The 22,073-nt window shown below is 38.0% G+C and overlaps 1 protein-coding gene across 3 annotated transcripts in view; it reads right to left on the bottom strand.

Annotated features, from left to right (window-relative positions):
- NRG4 (neuregulin 4) overlaps positions 1-22,073 on the bottom strand; it is a 49,627-nt gene that overhangs the window by 5,033 nt on the left and 22,521 nt on the right. For 2 of the 3 annotated variants that reach the window (XM_039732677.1, XM_039732695.1), the window contains exons 1-6: positions 21,091-21,257; positions 16,881-17,040; positions 15,853-15,907; positions 11,823-11,916; positions 3,794-3,943; positions 16-95 (exon numbers count right to left, since the gene is read on the bottom strand). In XM_039732677.1, the coding sequence (XP_039588611.1) occupies positions 16-95; positions 3,794-3,943; positions 11,823-11,916; positions 15,853-15,862 (334 nt within the window). In that variant the 5' untranslated portion in view covers positions 15,863-15,907; positions 16,881-17,040; positions 21,091-21,257. Of the gene's footprint in view, positions 1-15; positions 96-3,793; positions 3,944-11,822; positions 11,917-15,852; positions 15,908-16,880; positions 17,041-21,090; positions 21,258-22,073 lie in introns of those variants that run through there. The other variant, XM_039732686.1, reaches the window with a different exon arrangement.

The raw sequence follows: 22,073 nt of genomic DNA, 5'->3' as shown, positions 1-22,073 counted from the left end.
TTAAACTGTACTCACTGTTGCAGCCATTGCTGCTTGTAGCTTCAACTAGGTTGGCACCACACTCTGAAGAACTTGTCCGTGGAATGGCAACTTTCCTGACCATAAAATCCAAAAATGGGACAGAGAGAGAGACAGAAAAATACACAGAGTGAAAAATGTTATCAGGGAAGAGACAAATTAATAGAATGATTTTTCCATTGGAAAAAATGACATAGATCTTCTCCAATTACTTTCTAATTAATACTCATTGCTTTTGAGAAGCATGTGTTTGAGAGAGAAGAACAGAGATCAGAGGGCAGTGCAGCATTTGGAACTACATGGCTTCTCTCCTGAAGGTAATGTTCCTGTTTGTCTGATTTCTTAGGTCTTTATTTTAAAAATGAGTAAATAGCACAGAATTATTTATCAATTTTCTTAGTGTTTGTAAATTATGTGAAATTTTCCACACTTTGTTGAAGAGAAGCAAGTCTTCTAAATGGAACTGATCATTTGCTGTCTAGTTCCCTTTCTTTTAATAGTAATCAGACATCTGCTCTCTTGAGAAGAGTCATGAGCTAGTCTCTGTTCTGTCCAGTTTGTGTCCTGTGGTGATGTAACTCCTCCACAAAGTCTGTTGTCTTGGACAGCTTAAATGGCTTTATTCCTAGACCCTGTTGTTTTGGCTGGCTGAGTTCTTGTTCATCAATATTACACTTACTTTACAGGTCATTTGGCATTTTAGCATGCACTTACATTGAAATATAGAAATTAATTGCAGATTTATTATGGTTTTCCCTAGGGTTTGCTCTATTCCTCTGAGCTATAAGTGTGGCATTTAGGCTTTTAAAGAAAAACTGGCTCATGTGGCATCTCTTCTCATCACCTTTCTTATTCTTCTTCCAGTAACCCTGGCAAAATGTGTTTCTGGAGGAAGAAGACCAGATGGACCTGGTTTGATAGGTGAATTGCTGGAAGCAGAATATGCCATTTGTTCCTCAGTGGCAGTGTAATAGCAGGGATTTTTGTACACTTCCCTGTTTTGCCCATGTCAGAAGGACAGGCTTTATCAGCACTGTTTGTTGGAGAAGGTGGGGGGGTGTTTCAAGATGGAGAGTGGCTAGGTCTGTGTTTGCCCTGCCTCCATGTGCTCTGCAGACTGAAAAAAACAAATCATCAGCTGATAAAAATTTGATGACTCAGTTAATTGTAAAAGGAGAATTATTTCCCACTGTTCACCCAGAGCTTTCATGTGCAGCCCTACTCTTTTATGGATTACTTTCACTGTAAGTTGTTATTTAGTTTTATAAGCAGAGCAATGAAACCTCCACCCTTGTATGTTGAATGGATTTGTTTCTAGGGAGCATGAAATGCACTTGCACATGCTTGGTCCTCAAATCTGCCCCAAATAGTCTGAGAGAAAGAAAACTTGGAAAGGAGGGAGGCATGATGATACCGCCAAGAAAATAAAGCACTGAGTTCTATATTCCAAATGATTTGATGTATCATTTTAGGAATTCAGTTTCCTTGTCCTGAACTTCAGTTAGTTTCTCCTCTTCTGCACCCCTCCAGATTACATTACTGTTTATACTAAAACCCCACTAGAACCCTCTACTGAAAGAGCCATGGAGATGCTCACTGACACAGTATCAGGAAAAAGGCTTTCTGCTCTCTGATCAAACGTCTTTGTTAACAAAGTGGAGTAGTGGAAAAGCACAGTATGTCTCTTAACATTTTAAACTTAACATATCCTGTCAGGAGGCCAAGTCAAAGATGATGCAAACTCTCAGCTAACCCTTATAAGCCCTAGCTCCACCCTCTTCTAAGACATAGGTGATAGATGAAGTTTGAGAAGAAAGTTGGGATTAAGGACAGCTCTTAGCAATCATGCTCATTCACTCAGCTGAAAAGATGAGAGTAGATTAAAGTGTCCACTTGAGACTCTTCACATGTTGGTCACTTCAGCCAAGAGATAAGGACTTAGAGATGTAAAGTGTTTCATTTATAGATGAGTTCTCTTGCAGATGACCATCCTACATCAGCCTCTGAAGTGCAAAGGTAAGACAATTTTAGCCAGTTAGGTTCTTTTATCTGTACTAAAGAAGCTCATAATGGTTTTATGAGATTTCCCAAATTAGTCTGGTGTAAGATAGGGATCAAGGACAACTATGTTATAACTCAGTTGTTGCCCTTTTTATTTTGCTAATAAAGAGGCACTACTACTTGTTCTGCCAGTTAGGTAAAGCATGAGTAAAGAGAAGTTGATGTTCTAACTGTCTAATAAAAGATTTTTCACAGACCTGTCATTGCTGTCACTCTAAGCTTCTGTACTTGGACCATAAAACTCAATAGATTGTCTCCAGCTTTCCCCTAATTTCACTGTATGTGAAAGAAAAGGTATCTTTTAACACCTTACTCTCTGAAGACTTTGTTTTCCTTTTCTCAGAGACAGTTTTACTTCTAAAGAAATACTGTCTGTATCTCTATGAGACTTCAATTAATTTTTCTTAAGTTAGTTTAAGCTGCATTTCATTCTAATAAGTGTATAGTAATTTGCAAATGTTTTTTAACAAACAACCACTGTGGCATTCCATGTCTAAGCAAAATTAATTTAATTAAAATTGCTAATATGGGGGGTATCCTTTACAACAAGGGATTTTTTTCTATCAACCGTTTTATCAAATGCTCTCTATCTCTTCTAAATCCATTCAGCTGTGGGAGAAGCTGGCATTCAGTGGGTTTCCATGACAGCAGCTGAGGTAAAACTAGACCAGCTGTTCCAAAGGTCGCTCATTGAAAGGCACAGATCAGAAAAGTTGATTTGGCAATGTGACCATGGGAGCACAAAGAACAGAATTGCAACAACCTTTAGTTATCATAACCAAGGAGAAATGCAGTATAGGAAGAAAGAGAAGATTCAAGTCTGTGTTGGTAAAGAATTACAGGGGCTATAAGTTGCCTTATAGAGACATAGAGATGCATAAACACATATTATTGGTATATGGCAAAATGAGTTCTTACAAAAAGTGCTGTACTCTAAAAATAAAGAAGGGACACAGGTGCATTGCACAGGTGCAAAATAAAGAGAGCATTGCAAGTGAAGATGGTAAGTTTGTTTGGGTTTGGTATAAGTGTAGTGATATATGTACAGCATCAAACAGTTGCCTCAATCCCAGTAAATCTTTGTGGTTTTATTCCAAGTCCTAATATGTCTAAAATGCTACTAAAACCAACCCTGCAGCACTTTCTGTCTGTCACTGATGTCTGCCTTTTACTCAAACCCAGATCATCCTGGACAAAATAGTAAGCTCCCTGAGTTGTCCTAAATGCTAGTAAACATCTATCTAGAAGAATTCTTCAATTTCATTCTTTCCTTAGTTTTCCATTTCAGACTGGGATTGGTAGAAGAATTAGGAGCTAATGTCACCAGCTGCTTCAGTTACAGCTCAGTTGGAACAGTTTCTGATCCCTAAGCACTTTGTTAATTTACCTCTGCTTCTCAATCTTTGGACAACATCAGGTAGACTAATGTTTTAAAATGTTAGCACTAACTCTAGATGGACTGTAAAATCTCAGATAGGGGTATTTTTTAAAAAGCAGTTGTAAGTAAGAGCTTAGAAATGACACTGAGAAAACTTCAAGCCAAGAAGTCAATATTACAAGCAACAAGTTGAGACATCTCCATTCATTATGCTGAATAACCATACAACCTTATGGATAATTCATTACATACTTTTACATTCAAATAATTAGTACATGATTAACAGAAGAAATTTCTACTTGATTGAATAGCTGCAGCCTTATGAATCACTTTTACCTGCAAAGGAAGTAGAATGCTCCAATTACAAGAACTCCTAGAAGAAGAAGGGAAGCCAAGAAAGCTGCAAACAGGTCACCTTTTGTTTGGGATTTGATGCTGGGCAGCAAAACTTCCTCACAACGAGCTCCTGTGTAATTCTCAATACACCTGGGAAACCAAGTTGTATTTGGATTAGATGGCAGCTTGTCATCTATGATGAAAAGCACAAAAGGCTTCTTCTGGCTAGAGAACTTGTTATGACTCAATTCAAAGGTTACATTTGCTTCACAGCAAGTTTTCTTACAGAATTTCCTCTCACCTTGTGTTTCTGGAACAAAGGGAATTAGGCATGTTGGGCATCAAGTTTACATTCTGATCCATACTGCTTTTATATATTAAGTTTAATATACTCATCACTGACAGATTTCATTCATTAAGCCTACTTCTTTAGTGTTAACTGTGTCATCCCACTGGTTCTCACACAGGAGTCATGCTTTCTTTTCCCTGTTTCAGGAAACTTTCTGGCTTCCTTTGTTGAAGATGGTAGTGTCAGCAAAAGAGATCGAGGAAATGAGAATTCATTGAGACACAGTACAGCTTAAACTGCAAAAGTAGTTTATGCACTGCAATAATTCATGCCAGAACATGCTACATGCTTGGTGAATAACCCCCTTTTGGAGAGACCTACATAAAAGTCTTCTCTACTATGTTTATTTTATGTGTTGAGCTTCTGTAAATTTCTTCTGAAGAAAGGATTATGGTATATGGTATTTTACCATGCTAAAATGGTATGATATTTTAGCAAAAATAAATAAAATTAATGGCTTAGTAATTAATATTCAGCCAAAAATAGGTAGGTTGAAGCTAAACTAATCTTCATTTGTTATGTATTTTGCACTTATTCTGCTAAGTTTTCTTAAGGAATTGATTTCATTACAGAAAATGGGAAGCACTTCTTTCAATATCTAGATTCTGTGTGTATTTTTTATATATGTAAATTTGCTTCTCTCCATTTGTATTACTAAAGATCTTGCTCCTTCTTGCTATTTCTGGCACTGAAGTCATAATAATCTGTGACATAAGCAATTTCAGGCTCCAGCTGAGAAAAATGGGCTAAACTCTGCAACATACTTGAAGTTCTCAATTGCCATTGGCAGCTGCAAGGTATAATTTCAGATGAGGGGTAAGAAGGTGGAGAGGGGAGGAACTGCCAAAAAAGAAGAATGTTTAGCATATCTAACTAAGAGCAAAGGATCCCTGTGAGTTTTCTGCCATGATGCCTGATATGACTCCCACTACACTTTCTGTAGGTTATCGACCAGTATTTCAGTACTGCTGCCTAAACCACTGCACAAACACTTACTACCCTTTTATTTTAATTCTTTTTCTTTGGAAACATAATAGAAGATTTAGACACTAAAAAAAGACATCTAATTATCATCATATATTAAAGCTATGCAACTGATCAAACAGACAGCACTTACTAAGGACAATCTGAGGCTTTTCAAAGTCATGATGTTTCACTGCTGGGAGAAGCAAGGGTAGGCAGACTGCTCTGATTGCTTGAGATAATGCTCCAGATATTTATTCTAAGTGTAGTGGCTTTTCAGGGGCCTGTTTCTGAAATACTGTAGAATACTTTAAGAATAGAAGTGTAGCTTGAGTGGGGCATTGTTCTCTAGCAAGTGAGAGAGAAATGCTTTGGAGAGCTGAATAGAGTAACAGGGAAAGAAAATGGAATAAGAAATTCATAGGAGTATTCTTGAATAGCAATGAAAACTGGAGAATAATGCAAGGCTAAAATGACACAGGAAGAAAAAACCAGGTTTTGGCATCAAATTAAGGCTCATGGAAAAGTTCTAAAGAATGAGTGTAAAGGGAGTAAGTCAGTAGCCTAAAGAGCAGAATATAGCAGAAGGAAGCCAAGACAGTCATAGCTGCAGAGAGCTGCACTGAGATCAGGTGAAGGGTAAGGGTTACTGAACTGCTGTGATACAGGAGAGTGAGTTGGTGTGAACAGTGCATGGAAGCTGTATTCATGCTCTGCAAAGGATGTAGGAAAAGAATTGGGAATGTGCTGACAGCACAGCAAAAGGGTCACTGAGATTGTAGCACTTCCTACAAAACAGAAAACAGAACCAGATGTCACAAGTCTTTAAGAGAGGAAAGAGCTTGAAGGCCTAAGATGGTAAGGGGAAAACTATAGTGATATGAATCCAAGGTTATAGCAAAAAGAAAAAAACCTATACTAAAGAAGCACATGCCAAACTTAAGACATCCTGGATGCTGAACCTATTAATTCTGCATGGTTGTAACAAAAACAAATTGTAGAAATATGACCAGCTAGTTTGACAGTATCTGTTTAACTGTGAGCAATGCATTAGGGACTACAAAACTACCAATCCACTTTTTCTAGGCTGGCCTGTTGACACACTTGCTGAAAGTGATTCCATGCTATCTAGAAAATGCTGTCATATAACCTAAAAATTATGTAGGTTTTCATAGAAACAGGAAAATTAAGATGAGGTATCTTTGGGTTACATTTGAATTATAAAATTATAGCTAATGTGACCAAGCTGTTCTACAGTTATGGCATTTCTGGAAATTCAGATGTTCAAATATTGGTTTGAACAAGCTTTTATGAAGTCACCTTTCCTGATGTACAAATAGGTAAAGGCCTGTGTTAAAGATAGAAACAACTGATGCTTTAAGACAACCAGGAAAGGTTTCTTCTGCAAGTCCTTTGCTAAAATAGGTGAGAAAGAAACTAAGCAGACTTCAGTAATTAGCAGTGGAATTCTCTCAGAAGACCTGCTTATCCTGCTGCACTAGCAAAGCTCCAATAATTTCAGTGGAGTTTCATATGCAGTGACTGCGTGCGAGACACAAACGCAGTCTCTGAGAAGCCCGTGGGCTGTGAACATAACCCAGAAGGATGCTGTCTGTGTGGCATCTCCTAGAGGCACTCAGTGTTGCTGTACACAGCCAGTGGCAACTCCCTTTATCTTGTTTGTAAGGGATGCCTAAAAGTAGCACACAAGTTAAGAGCAGTTGTTGGCATGGCAGGCACTGGTGCACCTGCTCCTGAATGAGCTGGGGCAAAACCCAGAGGAGCCTGGTGCAGGCTGCAGTGAGGAGGAGTTGCACTCACTGAGTTTGTGTTCCCTGGCCAGTTAACCTGTTAACCTGCTGCTGTTAACCTGCTGCTGCTGGACATGCCCCGTGCTGCCTTGAAATGGCCCTGATGTGCAGCATTCCAGAGCTGATTTTTAAAATGGAATGGGTCTTCCCCCCTCTAAGAAAATTGAAATTCTAATTCGGAGTTGAAAGACAGCAGACTTCAATGTTTGAGGGAAATCTGTGACTAAAACTTCCCACTTTCAGCTGGCATCCAGATTTCTGCTCTCCTGGATGGCTGCACACACGTGCACACACACACCCCTCTTGTCAGATGAGATGAGCCAGCCTTAACTGTTGTATACAAATGTCCTATAGGAGCTCCAGACAAAACACCAGCATAAGGAAAGAAATCCACAGAATCTTGCAGCACAGGGTATTAATCATGTCAGCATCAATGCAAGGTGGAAGAAAATACACTGCATTGGATAAGATGTCAGGAGATGACCAGCAGGTCTGCAATTACATTGATCCTTTACAATCTGATTAGTAAATAAAACCTAATAACCTTGCAGTAACACAGGCATTACTGTTCATTTCAGATGCTGTTTGTTGGACAGTGCAAATGATCCTATGGCACTGGGATTTAGTAAGAAGGTGAAGTTTCTTTCTTTGCCAGACTCTAAGGTAGGCATCATAAGGAAGTATCTGACAGACTGTAAAACTAGGAAGTAGAATTTGAGTCAAATATGCACACAGATTGTCACTGCTTTGCATTATACTTATCAGGGTGTTGACTTGACTTTTCATTTAGACATCAGTCAGGAAAATTTTAAATACTTCTTGGTATAGAAATTATTTCCATGTAAATACAAAGCTCTGAGCAGAAAAAGACGAGAAATTATCTGCTTGTTAATGCAGTTCAGATTACATGGCTGATAACTTCAAAATCAACATAATCTTCAGTCTGTAGCAGAGTCCTAAAAGTTGTCCTAATACATACAGTCTAAGAACATCTAGTAAGTATGAAAAAGCATTTAGAGCCAAAGTGAATAAGCAATGGCAAAGTTCATTACTTAACTAAGCAACCTTTTAAAAAGTTTTGCATTTAAAGAAGTTTCAACACTGTTACTCTATATACACAGAGAATAAAATAAAATGCTTCTATTGGAGAGAAGTTGAAAGAATGGGTTATTTTTCTCTAAAAGAATGGCTTATTCTCCCCTCCCTTAGCTAGGTGTTTATATGGGAAGGTTTCCCTGCCTGGCAGTGACATTAATTTGGATTGCTAATAGTTTTCAAATGCGTAAGAGAGTGTTGTGCTTTATATTTTATGTCCCATTAAAAAGAAATCCTAATTACTGACTCTTTTTAGCTACACTTTTGGTGTGTATTCTAACTTTCGGTACTACCTTTCAAAAAAGCCCAAAGCAGAATTGACAAATACTAACTGGACAGTTTGTTTTCAAAAGAGCCTGAGGCACATCAAAGTGTGTTTCTGGAGGCAGAGGAAGAAGAAAAGCCCAGATGACTGGGAAGCCCTTCCCTGGCAACTTGTAGGGTGCATATTCTGAAGGCTGAAAGCACAGCAAGTGTATGATGTGTGGGATGCCTGAAATGGGGAATGAAGGGCCATGGCAGAGAGCCAGGCAAGGAGGGAGGACACAGAAAGTGGTGGAAGGAATTTGTATGGGATTTACTGGATTGCCATAGGAAAGGTGGAGGAGAGATTCCATTAGGATGGAAGCAAAGGAAGGGAAAAAGGAAGAGATCCTTGAAGATACACAGGCATTTCAGGGAGGAGACTTGCAAGGTCTGCCTGTGTCTCTTGCAGTACTTAGCTCTTGGCAGAGCAGGATCCCTGTCCCAACATGAGAGCATTCACTGTTAATTTCTGTGTGTACTGCCCTCTGAAGCAGAGCTCTCTGTGTGTTGTCTTATTCCATCTGTATTTTGCTTGACATACAGAAAGAATGTTCTCAGAAATCTGCCAAGTGTAAGAAAAAAAAAGAGAGTACCAGAGCTTCCCCTCAGAAACCAAAATCTTCACTTGATTCTGCAGTGCATTAATTAGTGTTTGTGGGACAGCTGTGCATCAGGTGCTGAGGCAAACACCTTTCCACCTTGTGTTTTATGATGCACCTGAGGCAGCTGCTTTTCCATCCTCTGTCCTGCTGCCTGTTTATTTAGTTCATTGGAGTGTTCCTGGGTTTGAAGCTCATCTGGTTTATGGTGACAGGTGTGCCTTTTACTGCTGAGAACATGAACTCCTTGTTGGGAAAGCAGTGAGGGAAGATGGCAGCTGAGCAACCTCATGTTTTATTTAAAATCTGCTACTGTTGCACATGGGGGGGGGGGTTGTCAATTAATGTTCAGCAGATATTAAATCTCTGCATTAAGCTGAGCAACCTCATGTTTTATTTAAAATCTGCTACTGTTGCACATGGGAGAGGGGTTGTCAATTAATGTTCAGCAGGTATTAAATCTCTGCATTGTATATATCTATTTCTGATTAATAAAAAAACCCTGAAATTCCAAAGATAAACAGTAGCTCTTCATTTTTAGCATGCTACAAAACACATATTTCTAAAGAATGATGCATTTTTCTTAGTCACATGGTGAAATTACTTCCAGTGATGTTGGATAGGGAAATCCGGACTAACTCTGCTGAGCAAACACATTTGTGTGACCAAGTACTATGTCAAGGCAAATGTGTTTTAAGGTATTTTTACAGTTTGCTGGTCTGTTCTTTCTCCATCTCCTCCTTATAATTAACAATCATTCAGCCCTTGACTCTAAAAATGCTTTGAGTTTTCTTTCAGTAAGACATGATCATTTGAGAGCACGGGGGAACTTGGGTGGGATTTGGCAGAAACCTTCATCAAAGAAACTGCACAACTGTGTGATGATGCCAGTCCTGAAGCTCCAAAGCACCAAATATTTTCTGAATTCTGCTGAATAGTGATGCATTTTTTCTGTTGTTTCTATTCACATCACTGCTGATTACTAAGATATCTGTGTGTAAACAAAACCTTTCTCATCTATAATTAGCCTTCTCTGACTGATTAAGGAACATGCTTGGAATGAGGATGTGCTTAAATAGAATGCTGCTATTTAAGCCCATCTAACTTCATAATCAACCATTAGATACAGAAAAAAATACTTGATAATTTAAATGCAATAAGATTGCCTGAGTATAACAAAAATGCTCTTAAGATGTTATTTTTCTCCTTCAGTAGATTATAAAATCCTATAGTACCTGAATTGAAAATTACTTCATTTGTAGATATTAAGGTGGAAATTATCTATGCTAACTGGTTTGTGCTCCTGAAGAATGAATTTTTCTGAGAATCTGTTACTTCATATTTATAGTTATTGCATTGAATACATATTCCTTGTTACACAGTCCAGCAGTAGTTGAGAGGGTGCTTAGAAACTGTGTAACTGCTGTTCTTTAATTTAACCATTCATTTTTCATTTATGTACAATAATACAGGATTCCTTCTAGAAAAAAAAATCCAATGTATTTCAAAATGTTTTACTTTTTTGTGTAGTATTCATTTTTTACTGCATAAGCTTGCAAGGTTTAGCACATCGAATAAACATCATACAGCACTTCAGAGCTTTAATCTCACTTCTGGATCTGATTCATTGTGACACTGAACAATGACAGTGATATGCTGTGTATATTTTTCAATGAGCATTTACCACAAAATTCCCTCTTTTCTCCCTGCCTAACTAAATGAGTTTACGTGCCTGAGTTTAAGTATTTAGATTGAACTGTCCCAAATAAAAGATAGTAATATTTTAATTAGGCATCTGAGAAAAGATGTTGTTTCCTTCTTCAACTGTTTTATCCAGTTATCAATAGTTATAGCTCAAGACAGAGGAGGGAACAGAAGTTGCCACAGAAGAAAAAATATAATATCCTTATAATAATAGAATATTATTACATTAAGGATATATCCTTCATATAATACTATTAAATAAATAATATTTAATATTGTTATATTAAATATTATATTTAATACAACAACACTATAATATTGTCAAATATTAGATAATATTATCTAGTATTTGTCTGAATGCCTATTTTTTTGTTAAGCAAACGCATTAAATCAGCTATAATTTAGTCTCATGAATGATAACTCAGAATTAGTAAATGCAGGACTGTGAAAAGTAAGAGTTTTATTTAGCCTCTTATGTCTTGTTAAACCAGAGAATAAAAAGATAGGGCAGTATTGATGCAGGAAATGTATCCACATGCAAAACCAGGAAGTGCTTCTTTTCCAGTTTGCTACCAGGCTTCAGAAGGAAGAATGGTTCTGTTATGGAGTGGTGTAAGAAGTATTTGCTGCCTTGATGTTTCTTTACCAAGTAGTCTTTGGCTGTCACTATAAAGCTGCTCTTTGAGTATTTCAGCATGATTCCAAGAAGACAGTAAGCCTTGAATTACATTTTTTTTTCCCCTCTTAAAAGATTATATTATTTTTTGTGTCTCTGCATTTGTTCAGGTCAGGCCATTTTATATTACAAAAATTTTTGCAACATAATTAATTTGTAAGAAAAACTGTACTTTGCCTTTCTGAATGCCTTTCCCACAGTAATGGGAAAGGCATTCCATATTCCATGAGCCAAAGGGTATTTTGTTCTTTCTGTATTGCAACAAGGAAATATGGCTCTAATTATAGATACCATCCTGAATGCCTACATAACTGAATACTGTTCCATCTGCCAAGCAAGTACACCAAGTATACACATTTATTTTTCTCATATTGCCATGTCTCTGTAAACTAGGTAACTAATAGGTAATTGGTATTTTCTTTTAGATAATGCTTTAGAAGTGATTCCTTAAAGAAGGAAAATGGAGAAATAGTTTTTAGACAGCTACTGTCCAATACTTAGACACACAAACTTCAGTTTCACTGACCTGCAGAATGGACTGGATACAGTAGGAATCATATAACAAATCCCTCCATTTAGACAAAAAGATCCATAATTGGTGCCACAGAGTTCTTCATGATCTTAAAAATAAGACCAAAAAAAACCACTGAGAAAAACAGACTTCAAACCAAAAACACAAAAATAAACTACCACCCAAATGAAACCAGCCTATGAGCAAAAAAGGTATAGGTCTTGCCTTCCAGGCCAGCAGCACAGTGCACTGTTTTGCAGAACAGTTTCATGTAACAATATCCAGAAAAGATCACAAATTTATCACCATATCAGACATGAAAAAGATAAACTGGAATAAATCAAACTTGCTCTTGCAGTGAGGAGTTCTCCATTACTGCCTTTGCATTTGACCACTCACCATAGTGAGTACAGTGATTCACATGGTGACCTACACGAAGTCTGCTGTGTCCTGTTGCAGTGGCACAAACTACCTTCAGCTTAACTAGCTCCTGCCATAGAGTCAGTCAGTCAGTCCAGATGCACTCAGCCCCAGGTAAGGACACTGAGACTGCTCTGGGCTGCATTACAGCTGAAATGCAGCACACTGGGACAGCCCTGGCTTTCCCCACCCTGATTCTCAGTGGCCAAACCAGACACAGCCTGCAAGCACTCACTTATGTACAGGAGTGCTGGCTAGAATATCATTTGCACAGATCTCAAAAAGGCTTCCTCCTAACTCAGTAGGCTTCTTAGATGAATTCTTAGTGTGTTAAACATAACTAGGCATTCTGAGAACACCCCAAATGCAGGACAGTAATGTTGGCACTTGTAGCAGCACTTGTCCATTTTGTGCTTAAAAAGCACATCTAACTGTACCACTTCACTCTTCCTGAAAGCAGTCTAAATTTGGAAGTTGGACTGAATATATTTATGACACATTTAATGCATCAGTAACTCATTTCATATATATGCATCTAATATTTTTATATATTTCTTCCATCTTATGAAACCACAGTATCAAAACAAAAATAGACCAGTCTTCTGACATCACAGGGGTGATAGTCATGTGCTGCCTCACACTTCAGGTGTTCTTGCTGTTATTTTTCCCAGAAGTTCTGAAAACCAGAATTCTGCTGTGTCACTATTTATGTATAGAAGACATGTTCTATACATAACATAGAGTTAAGAGGAATCAAGATTATAGTTTTCTTATTTGTCCTTCAAGAAAAAGAGTTATGGTTCCCCTTTATTCCTGGAGGGAAAAAAAAAGTAAGAAGTGTGGCTGTAAGACATTCTACCCTGGAGAAACCTTCTACAACTTCTTATGTAAAATAAGCCAGGCTTTTCTAAGAGTGGCAGAAATGCTCAGCTACTTCTACCTCTGGGCAACAAAACCACTGTGCATCCTGCTATCCTCTAGGCCAGCTCTACCAATTCTACTCTCCCTTCTTTTCCTACATTCTTCCCTTTCTATGACAGCATATTGATGCAGAAGTGTGAGTAAAGTCCTTACATTATTTTAAGATGAAGATAGTTATAGCCCAGGGCCCAAGAGGAATTCAGTCTCATGCTCCTGTTACTGGAGTGCCAGCATCCAAATGGTAACTGGACCTTCTTGCCTGTGTGCAGATAAATTAGGAAGCTGGAGGAGGGAGAAGAAAGGCTGGAAAGATTGTTCATGTTTGACCTTGTTGCACAGAAATGTGTGTTCTGTCCTATCTTGTTAGAAGTTAAATGGAAATTTATTTTAACTCCGAAGCTTTCTGTGCTTGTCTGCTGGCAATTCATTTACTGTAAGTTCACAATTAAAAGACTTTTAAAATTATTTTGTATGGGTAATTGTACAATTGCAATAGGAATAAAATGGGAACGGGAGAAAACAAAGAGGTTTTTAGACAAGAACTACACCTTAGTTCATTTTAGTCTATTCAAACATAACAGTAGACCTCCTGTGAGAGTGTAGTTCAGTTGAATGCTACATCCTTCCTTAAATGAAGAGAGGGCACTGAACACATCAACAGTGGATAGAATATCTATACAATTTTAAGAATCGAGTGAGAAAAACAAAACTCTCAACTTTGACCTGCTCTCAACTCCGTTAAGTGTCTGAGGGAGTTAACTGTTGAAATTCTAGCAGAAGGAGAAGTAAGATGATAGAAGGTAGGTCCCGCAGAAAAATCCTTTTGAACAGCTCATGGAAAGGTTTCAAAGAAATTCTCATGAGAATTAATGAGAATTTGTTAGCCTCCTTAAAGTCCTGCCTCGTGGGTTCTATTTCTTCATCTTTATGCAGAAATAGACCTGTCTCACACTGGCATAGGGGCAGAGTACTGAAGAATGCTAAATGCCTCGAGCCATTCATGCCTTGGAACATTTGGGAGAACGAGCACTGGTAAGGTGTGATCTTTGTATCAAGGACCAGCTCTGCAGCCCAACCAGACATTTCTCTTCTGGCAAAATACCTCAGGCACTTTCTCTTAGGTCTATTAGAGAAAAGTGAGAGAGGTGGAGAGAGAGAACAAAAAGTGCCTAGGAAGCCTTTGAAACCTTTTTGATTGTAATTACAGACAGTTTTTCTACAGGCTATTTCTTTCTAGAGATAGACTTTTCTTCCAATACTAAGGGGAAAATGGTAACTTTAATTTTAGCAGTAATGAGAAACTTGAAGAAACCTCTATGTCCACCTGGATCAGGTACCCCTTTTCCATCCAGTTGTGCTTTTCTTTAATTCTATTTTGTGTTTTAATACTTTGCTACTGATTAGTAAAACCACCTGAGTAATACAGTATAACGTAGATGTTAGAATTATGAAAGACAATCAAAGAAATGCAGGAAGCTTTAACACTAGGAAAAAATGTTACTAACAAATTGTAATTTGCTACAATACAAAAATAGATATTATTGTACTCCACACTTGTGATATTGCAATGCAGTAGCTTGCTGCAAAATTCAAAGTTAGAGTTCTGTATTTGTGGACAGGAAAGTGTGAAAGCACCAGTTTATCCCTTTAAATCAATAGTCAATGATGCAAAAGAGTATACTGGGAAATCAGAAGGGGTTCAATACAAGCCAAAACCCAATTACATTAGCATTGGTGAATGTGTTATGATTTTTCATGAGGTAAGTCAATACATTATATTAATTTTAAAATGCAAATTATGTGCTTTGAAAGTCAAATGTATACTACAGTCAGACTCCATAATGAAGATAGAAAAGTTTAACAAGTCAAGAGATGATGGGCAATTAAAAAAATACAAAAGATTTAGCTTTGAAATTAATGGAACTCTATCAATGTCTGTTGTACATAACACATAAGTATGTATTTTGATACCACCTTCTATGTGAGAGATTTAAGAGAAGTAGGACATAAAATTATGTCTTAAAAAAGTTGGATTTTGGTGGAAGAAGTGAAGAGGAATAAAATGAGGTTGTTCTTTCTAATGCTAGACTGAATACTTAAAGCTGACTGAGGTAATAGCAGCCTCTAAATACACTTATTCTTAATTATTCCTTTTGAGGACATGCAGGTGTCCTGGTTTCAGCTGGGACAGAGTTAATTTTCTTCCTAGTAGCTGGTACAGTGCTGTGTCCCTAAACTGTCTTGTCTGTTTGTATTTAAACTTTTGTAACCTGACTGTCCTGACTTTAAAAAAATGCAAATGAAGGCTCAATACCATCTTAACCCCAAAGAGCCAGCCAGCCCTGATAATCCACATGTTGACTCAGCTGTCTTGCCTAGTCCAGAGGCTAAAGTACTAGACTGCTAACACAAAAAAGGGAGGGATAGGAGTGGGAAATATTGGTAGAAGGTAAAAGGGGGCCGGTGAATGCTCATTTGTAAGCAGCTTTACACTGCACACTAACCAATCACAAATTGAAATATTAGGACTGATCAAAGCAAACATCTTACAGGATTTGTACCACTGGCTGGTAAACTAGAGAGGGATGGCGTTTCTGCAGAGCAGTTGTGACAGTCCCAGTGTCAGCTACCAAAATCAATGCAATTTCAGTGAATTCTAGTTATATAGATGTATGTATCCAAGTAAAGACTTGGAGGAAGTTACCTGTTCGCATATTATTCCGACAACAATTTTTGTTCTTGGTCAGAGGCAACAGCACCTAAAGATAAACATGTAAATTAAGCATATCATTTTTGAAGCTGGTGTCTTTTTCCCCTGAAGAAATAGCTGTTGGAATGCAACTTTCAGCGTTTCTGCTAGGACATCTGTTGCACTCTGACAGTAATGTACTGTTGTATGAAGTTCCATTAATTCACAGTTAATAGCAAACATTCGCGTCTGCTGTCAAGTTCAGTGAATCCCTGAAGGCAGAGTAAAACTAAATTCAGACTAAAGCATGTTTAAACAATGAATACTTTTTAAAAACTGCCATGCTTATTCAGAATTGTAATAACTGATGCACTTAGGCAGTCTGATTGATTCTGGCTAGCTAATTAGATTGACACTTGCACCTTGAAAGACAGTGCACACAACTGAACCATTCCTCAGACTGCTAATTAGTCAGGTAAGATCGTGGTGGTAGAATTCTTCCATTCCACAAACAAGAACTTTCTAATTTGTCATTTCTCAGAGTCAATATGGTTTTACTTGAATGTTCCTCATGTCTGGATGTCAAGTGAAATTAGTAATATAAGCTGTGAATTTATCAGAACTTGTACAATGATTTTTTAAATCTACAACAGAAACTCTCTGCCTGGACAGAAACCAATGTTCACTTGACATTACTAAAAGAAACTTATTCTGTAGACACGCCAACTCTATAACCATCTGTCCTAGCTGTATTCTGTTTTCTTGTTAGGTTTAGCCAAGGTTTACTGTACCAAATAGGTTACTGAACAAATCTAACGTAATACATCATTTTCTCATGTTTGCTCGTTCTTTCTTCAGAGTGTATGTAAAGTAAATACTTAAGCAAACTATCCTACACTGGAAGAAGATTATTTTCTTTTAACCATTAAATGAGCAAATAAATTATCAGCTTTATGATAAATAGCTGCCTGTACTGCAGCTTTAACTAACAGCTGACTTTCTGTAGAGGCCCTTTTCAAAACGTGTAATGCATTTGTACTTACTTTATAAGTAGATGGTTCTGGTTTTCATGGGACCTCACGTGGCTTCTCTAGCTTTTTAACTGTCCTGTCCATAGAAGACAATGTGAACTGGCAGTTCCCTGTGATCCTGGGCTCTTAACAGCAAGGTCCCCACCCAGAGTTGTCCTCTTGACACTTTGCTCTGTGTACAGAAGCAAGAACAATTAACACAGCACGTGGCACGAAGGAACAAATGAACAGGGATCACTTCAGAAGGAAAATCTTTCCAAAAGAAATAAATCATCCTGGAGATTCGTTTTTCTAGCAGTCAAGATCTGGATTCTGTATGTGCTGTCAAAAAGGTTTCCAGTTTACACACAGTGCAGTGCAGGTGAGGTTACCACAAAGACAGACACGTGTACAGGGGCCAAGGACAGAACAGGGTAACACCCCCTCATGCTCCCAGGATTACTTGCACATTTTTCTAGAGTTTATTGCTGAATTCAAAATATTCACAAAATGTAGTATATATAAATTGTATCATACATATATTTTACACTGGCATCAAAAATCTGATTTAAATTTGTGTTTTATTGGAGCAAATAGTCTTTGTTCATTTAGTTTCCCTTTTCACAGAAAACTCCACAAAACTGTAGAATATCCAATAATTCTCATTAAATATAAACACGATGTATAACCTAAATTTCATGCCTAGCTCCTGTACTAGATTTAATTAGGATAAGAATCCTTGAATTGACGAAACAGCTTGAGTTAGATCTGGCATCTCCTCTCCTTCATCTTACTGTCAGAATGCACCTCAGTATCTCTGGTGCTGCTCCTGGTCTAAGTTTAACTTTTTCAGAAGATACCAAAATCCAATGATCTGGCAGAAAACCCCTTAGGGGAAGCTGATGGTTTTCTACTGCATCAGTGTGTTAAATGGACGTGCTACACAACTCATCAGCTCTTGGGACCAGGACTAATTGTTCCGTGTAAGACAAATTGTTTATGACTGTAGAAAGCAAGGCAGCTTGTGGGACTACTAAATCATTTATTTTCAAACTTTGTTGCCTGTGTATTCAAGGAAATAGGGGGTGACAAAGGGAGGGAGTGAAAATACTTCCCTGCCAATGTGAAAGCATAACTTTATTTTTTAAGTTCTGGTAATAAGTATCACAATATGGGTCTAAAGATGGTTTTTAAAGAGGTGCTGCTGACAGCACTCACGGCTTTGACTTTTTTGTTTTTAAGACTGAAAAGTACATAATTAGGTAATCATGTATTTAGATTTTTTCTCTGAGGTGTTGCACTCTGAACAGAAGTTCAAGTATGTATCAGTGTTCTAAAAAGAATAAACTGGACTATCTCATTAGATAATAAGAGGATATATTTAAAGAAAAGGAAGCACTACAGCAGAAATTGTTGCTAAATTTGATTGTAACTCATGCCTGTGTGTGCATTGAGTTCATACTAGAAACACAAAGATCATCTGTGCACCTTTCTTGCACTTTCCAAACTGAGTCTTCCTCTACATGCAGATATAGCCTATGCTCACAGAAACTAAAAATCCAATTGTATGAATGCTCAAATGTTTATCTTCCATGTATCTTGGGAGTTTGTGAAATGTTACTTTGTATATCCCCTGAAGAATATTTTAATCTGAAGTTTAAAATATAGCCTGTTTTGCTCTGTGCCAGCTTGTTGAAAAATCTTATCAGTTCTACCCTTTCCCCCTCATCTTTGTCATCTACACTGATATTAAGAATAGTAATCTATTGTTTGAAATGCTTATACATGAAAGTTAGGTCACCTGTGTATACTGAGATATATTGGAACTAGTCTTGAACTTGTTAGATTTGTCTTTAAATGAACCTGTGTGCTTTACTCTCCATCAATTTAAATCAGAATCTGTATTGCCTCTTGGTTTTGTGTACTTTTACTGGTTAGCCTGCCTCAGCATCCACAGTACCTGTAAGTCTTAATGAGCACAGGCAGATAAAAAGCAAGCACTGAATAATGATTTGGGCTTTGGTTTATGGATCTTTGCTATTCAAACATTCTTAAAATTAATCTCTATATAAATGCTCCCCCAAATTAAAGAAGATCGTTTCAGTCACGTGGCTATTTCAAATATACATTGTTTGTACATTTAGATTAAGTTGCACTTTACAGCTGTCTTTGAGAATGGGATTTTACTGCATTACATATTCTTTCTAAAAATCAAAAAAGGTAAAATCTCATTCTGCCCCAATATTGATCTCAAATATTTGGTTATGAAAACAATGAAGAGGAAAATTTTTAAAAATTGCTTATTATGCTGATTAAATATAAATTTCCTTCTGAGATGTCCTTGATGCCTGTCAAGCAGTCATAGTCTACACCTCATACTTTCTCCAAGAGCTAGGAACTGTCCTGAAGTCTTGTTAAAAGGAGTCTGTTTTTTCTCACCTAGGTATAACTTCTCTTACCTGCAGTGTCTGAAGCTCATAACTGATCTGAGCACAGAAAATCATCAGGCATCAGAAAAAATCCATCAAACTGCCTGCAACGGATGCCTTGTGAAGGCTGGCCTGGAACAGAGGCTAGATGGAGTGAATTTATAAGGGATTTATTAAAAGACCTCAAGAGATCCACCTTGGGCAGCACAAGAGCCCAGCCAGGGCTACAGCCAAGATGAACCCAAATGGACAATTGGTCACGAGGTCTCTCGCTTTTATAAGTTCTGGTCCATTTGTATATTGGAGTTAATTGTCCAGTTATGGATTTAAATTATGAAGGCCCATCCTTTTCGTTTTTCTCTCTTCAGTCCACGTTGTTTGTCCTCTTGGGCCTGAAATTTGGGTGGTAGTCCTTGGGCCCAAGCTAGGAAAGGAATTATTTTGTCTCCCTACTCTGTGAAGAGAGCTCACCATCCCTTAGTACCAAGATCAGAACTACACACTAAAGCAGTATAGAATCTGAAAAATATAAAAGCTAAAACCTAAGGCATCAAAACAAATGAGGATCTCTATAAGGAAGAACTACAGGTGAGATCTTATATCTGTATAAGAACAATGTTTCACTCAAATTTATATATTAGAAGTTTCTTTTAGGATGGGATAACCACAATATCAGGAAATTCAGACAAAAGACAGGAAGCTAAAGCAGATGACAAATAGATCACAAATCTCAGTGTGCTTTGGTTGACAGGGCAATTGGTTTGGAAACAGTTCTTCAAAATTCTTTCCATTGCAGTTTGCTGAAGTGACAACAAATGGCTGAGTCCTCTTATCTTAGAAATCTCTACAGCAAAAATTTAGGTTTACATTTTCATTTTTATCCACTAAAGTATGTCTAGGATTAATTATATACTAAAACAGGGGGTAAAGCTGTCGTCATGGTGTTGAAATTGAAATTGGAGACATTACAGTGAATTTCAGGGAAAACTTTGCATTGCCAAAATTTCCTAAGCAGCTTGCAAACAACTGCAAATTTCCATCTGAAACCCCAGTTCTATTGTGTGAGATATTCATACAGACATTGGCAAAGGTACAAAGTTTCTGTCCAATGTAACTACTGTAGTCATACCACAGATTTTTAATTTTGAGATAGAGATTCCAGTTTCAAGCTTGTGTGTGCTTATGTGAGGGGAATTATTAAACCTTTGCATTCAAAAAAATCACGATCAGTCCTGGAAAACAACCGCCACCACTATTCTATGATTCTGTGTGCCTACTGATTTCTTCTGTGCCACTTTTGCTTCCAAGCTTCATCCCTGAGTCTGGTAAGAAATCAACTGAAATGAATGCAACTTGAAGTTTGTCTCTGCCTGGTTAATTTTTATTCATACCTCAGTGGCAGATGTAGTGTCCCTCATGATGTCAGCTCTCAAATGTCAGTCATCTCAGATCCAGTAATCAGAACTCATGTCATAAGAGTTTAGATATTTAAACTTGTAAGAGTTTAGATATTTACTTTACTCATCAGGAATTGAGTGTAATTAGTCTTCGTAATAATGATTTTGATTTTTTAAGATTCATCCAGCAGTAATAGCAGCTTGCTGCTACCAGCAGCTGTTCCAAAACACAGGAGAGATAATTGTCAAAACCTGAATTTCAGTCTCTATTATTTTGCCCATTTAAAGCACCTTAAATTAAAGCACTAAAGAGGTTCTTAACCTTGGGGCGTTTTACTTCATTTTTTTTCTTTTCTTTTTTTTTTGTGCATTTAATTTTGTGTTGAGTTAATTTGTTCTACTCAAACCACGGCTTACCACAGCAAACGGGTATTCTTAACTGCGCTGGTGTGATCTTTCTCAGCCATGCACCGGACAATCTGCTGAACCAAGGCAGTCCCTACTCCGCGCGCTGCGATGCTGCAGCGGCGGCTCGGCGCCGTTACGCAACGCCGGCCTGCGGGCCGTGCCGACGCATCGCCGTCCCCGGCTCCGCTCGGCGCGGCCCGCGCGCCTCCGGACGGGCCCGGCTGGACAGCTTCGGACGTGCGGACCCCGAATACGAACAGCCCCGGTAATGCCTGAGCGTGAAAGTTGCCTTTATTGTCTGTGTGTGCAAACCCAGCCAACGGTGGTGCCTCAGCAGTGTCTTCACGCAAGAGTGCTCCGTGTCTGTAAGGCGCTGCGTTGCTTCTTGGAATCCCCCTGTCCTGGAGTAGCACCATTGCTTGCCCCAACGAGAAAAGCAATAGTTGTTTCTTTTCTGGAGTCGAAATCCATTTAGAGTGCTTTCTACTAGGGAATTTTATGGTTTGCCTTCCATAAAATATAATAAACTTAATAGGCCTTTTTTGTTAGACTTGTAGAGGTGAAATCTAAATTGTGGGGACTGATGAGCTGCACCGGGACAGCACGTCCCAGTAACTTTTCTTAAAAATAGTAGTATGTGAATGTGCATGGTTTCAAAGCATGTTAGTATACTGAAGTTAGGAAAAGGTTCTGCTAACTGTGTCTGCAAAATTGCTTGGTTCTTACATGAAAGTTTAAGAGCAAGCTGATCTACAAGCTCTGTATTAGAGCCTGCACCTGCCACCAGTTGTAGCAGCTGCAGAAGACTGTATGTGTAAAAGAAGTGAAATGAGTAATGGAGTAGGGGTATTTACAGCTGTGAACGCAATCAGCAGAGAAGGCTCATTTGTCTGAACGCAGGGCACTCACAGGCACTCAGTCAGGAACTGCTGCTTTGCTGTGTGACTCTTAGGAATCCTGCTATTTTTGCAACACTTATTACTGGAATTTAT

This window comes from Passer montanus, unplaced genomic scaffold, assembly GCF_014805655.1.
Source record: "Passer montanus isolate IOZ18808 unplaced genomic scaffold, ASM1480565v1 scaffold111, whole genome shotgun sequence".
NCBI lineage: Eukaryota > Metazoa > Chordata > Aves > Passeriformes > Passeridae > Passer > Passer montanus.
This window is presented reverse-complemented; position numbering and strand designations above follow the sequence as displayed.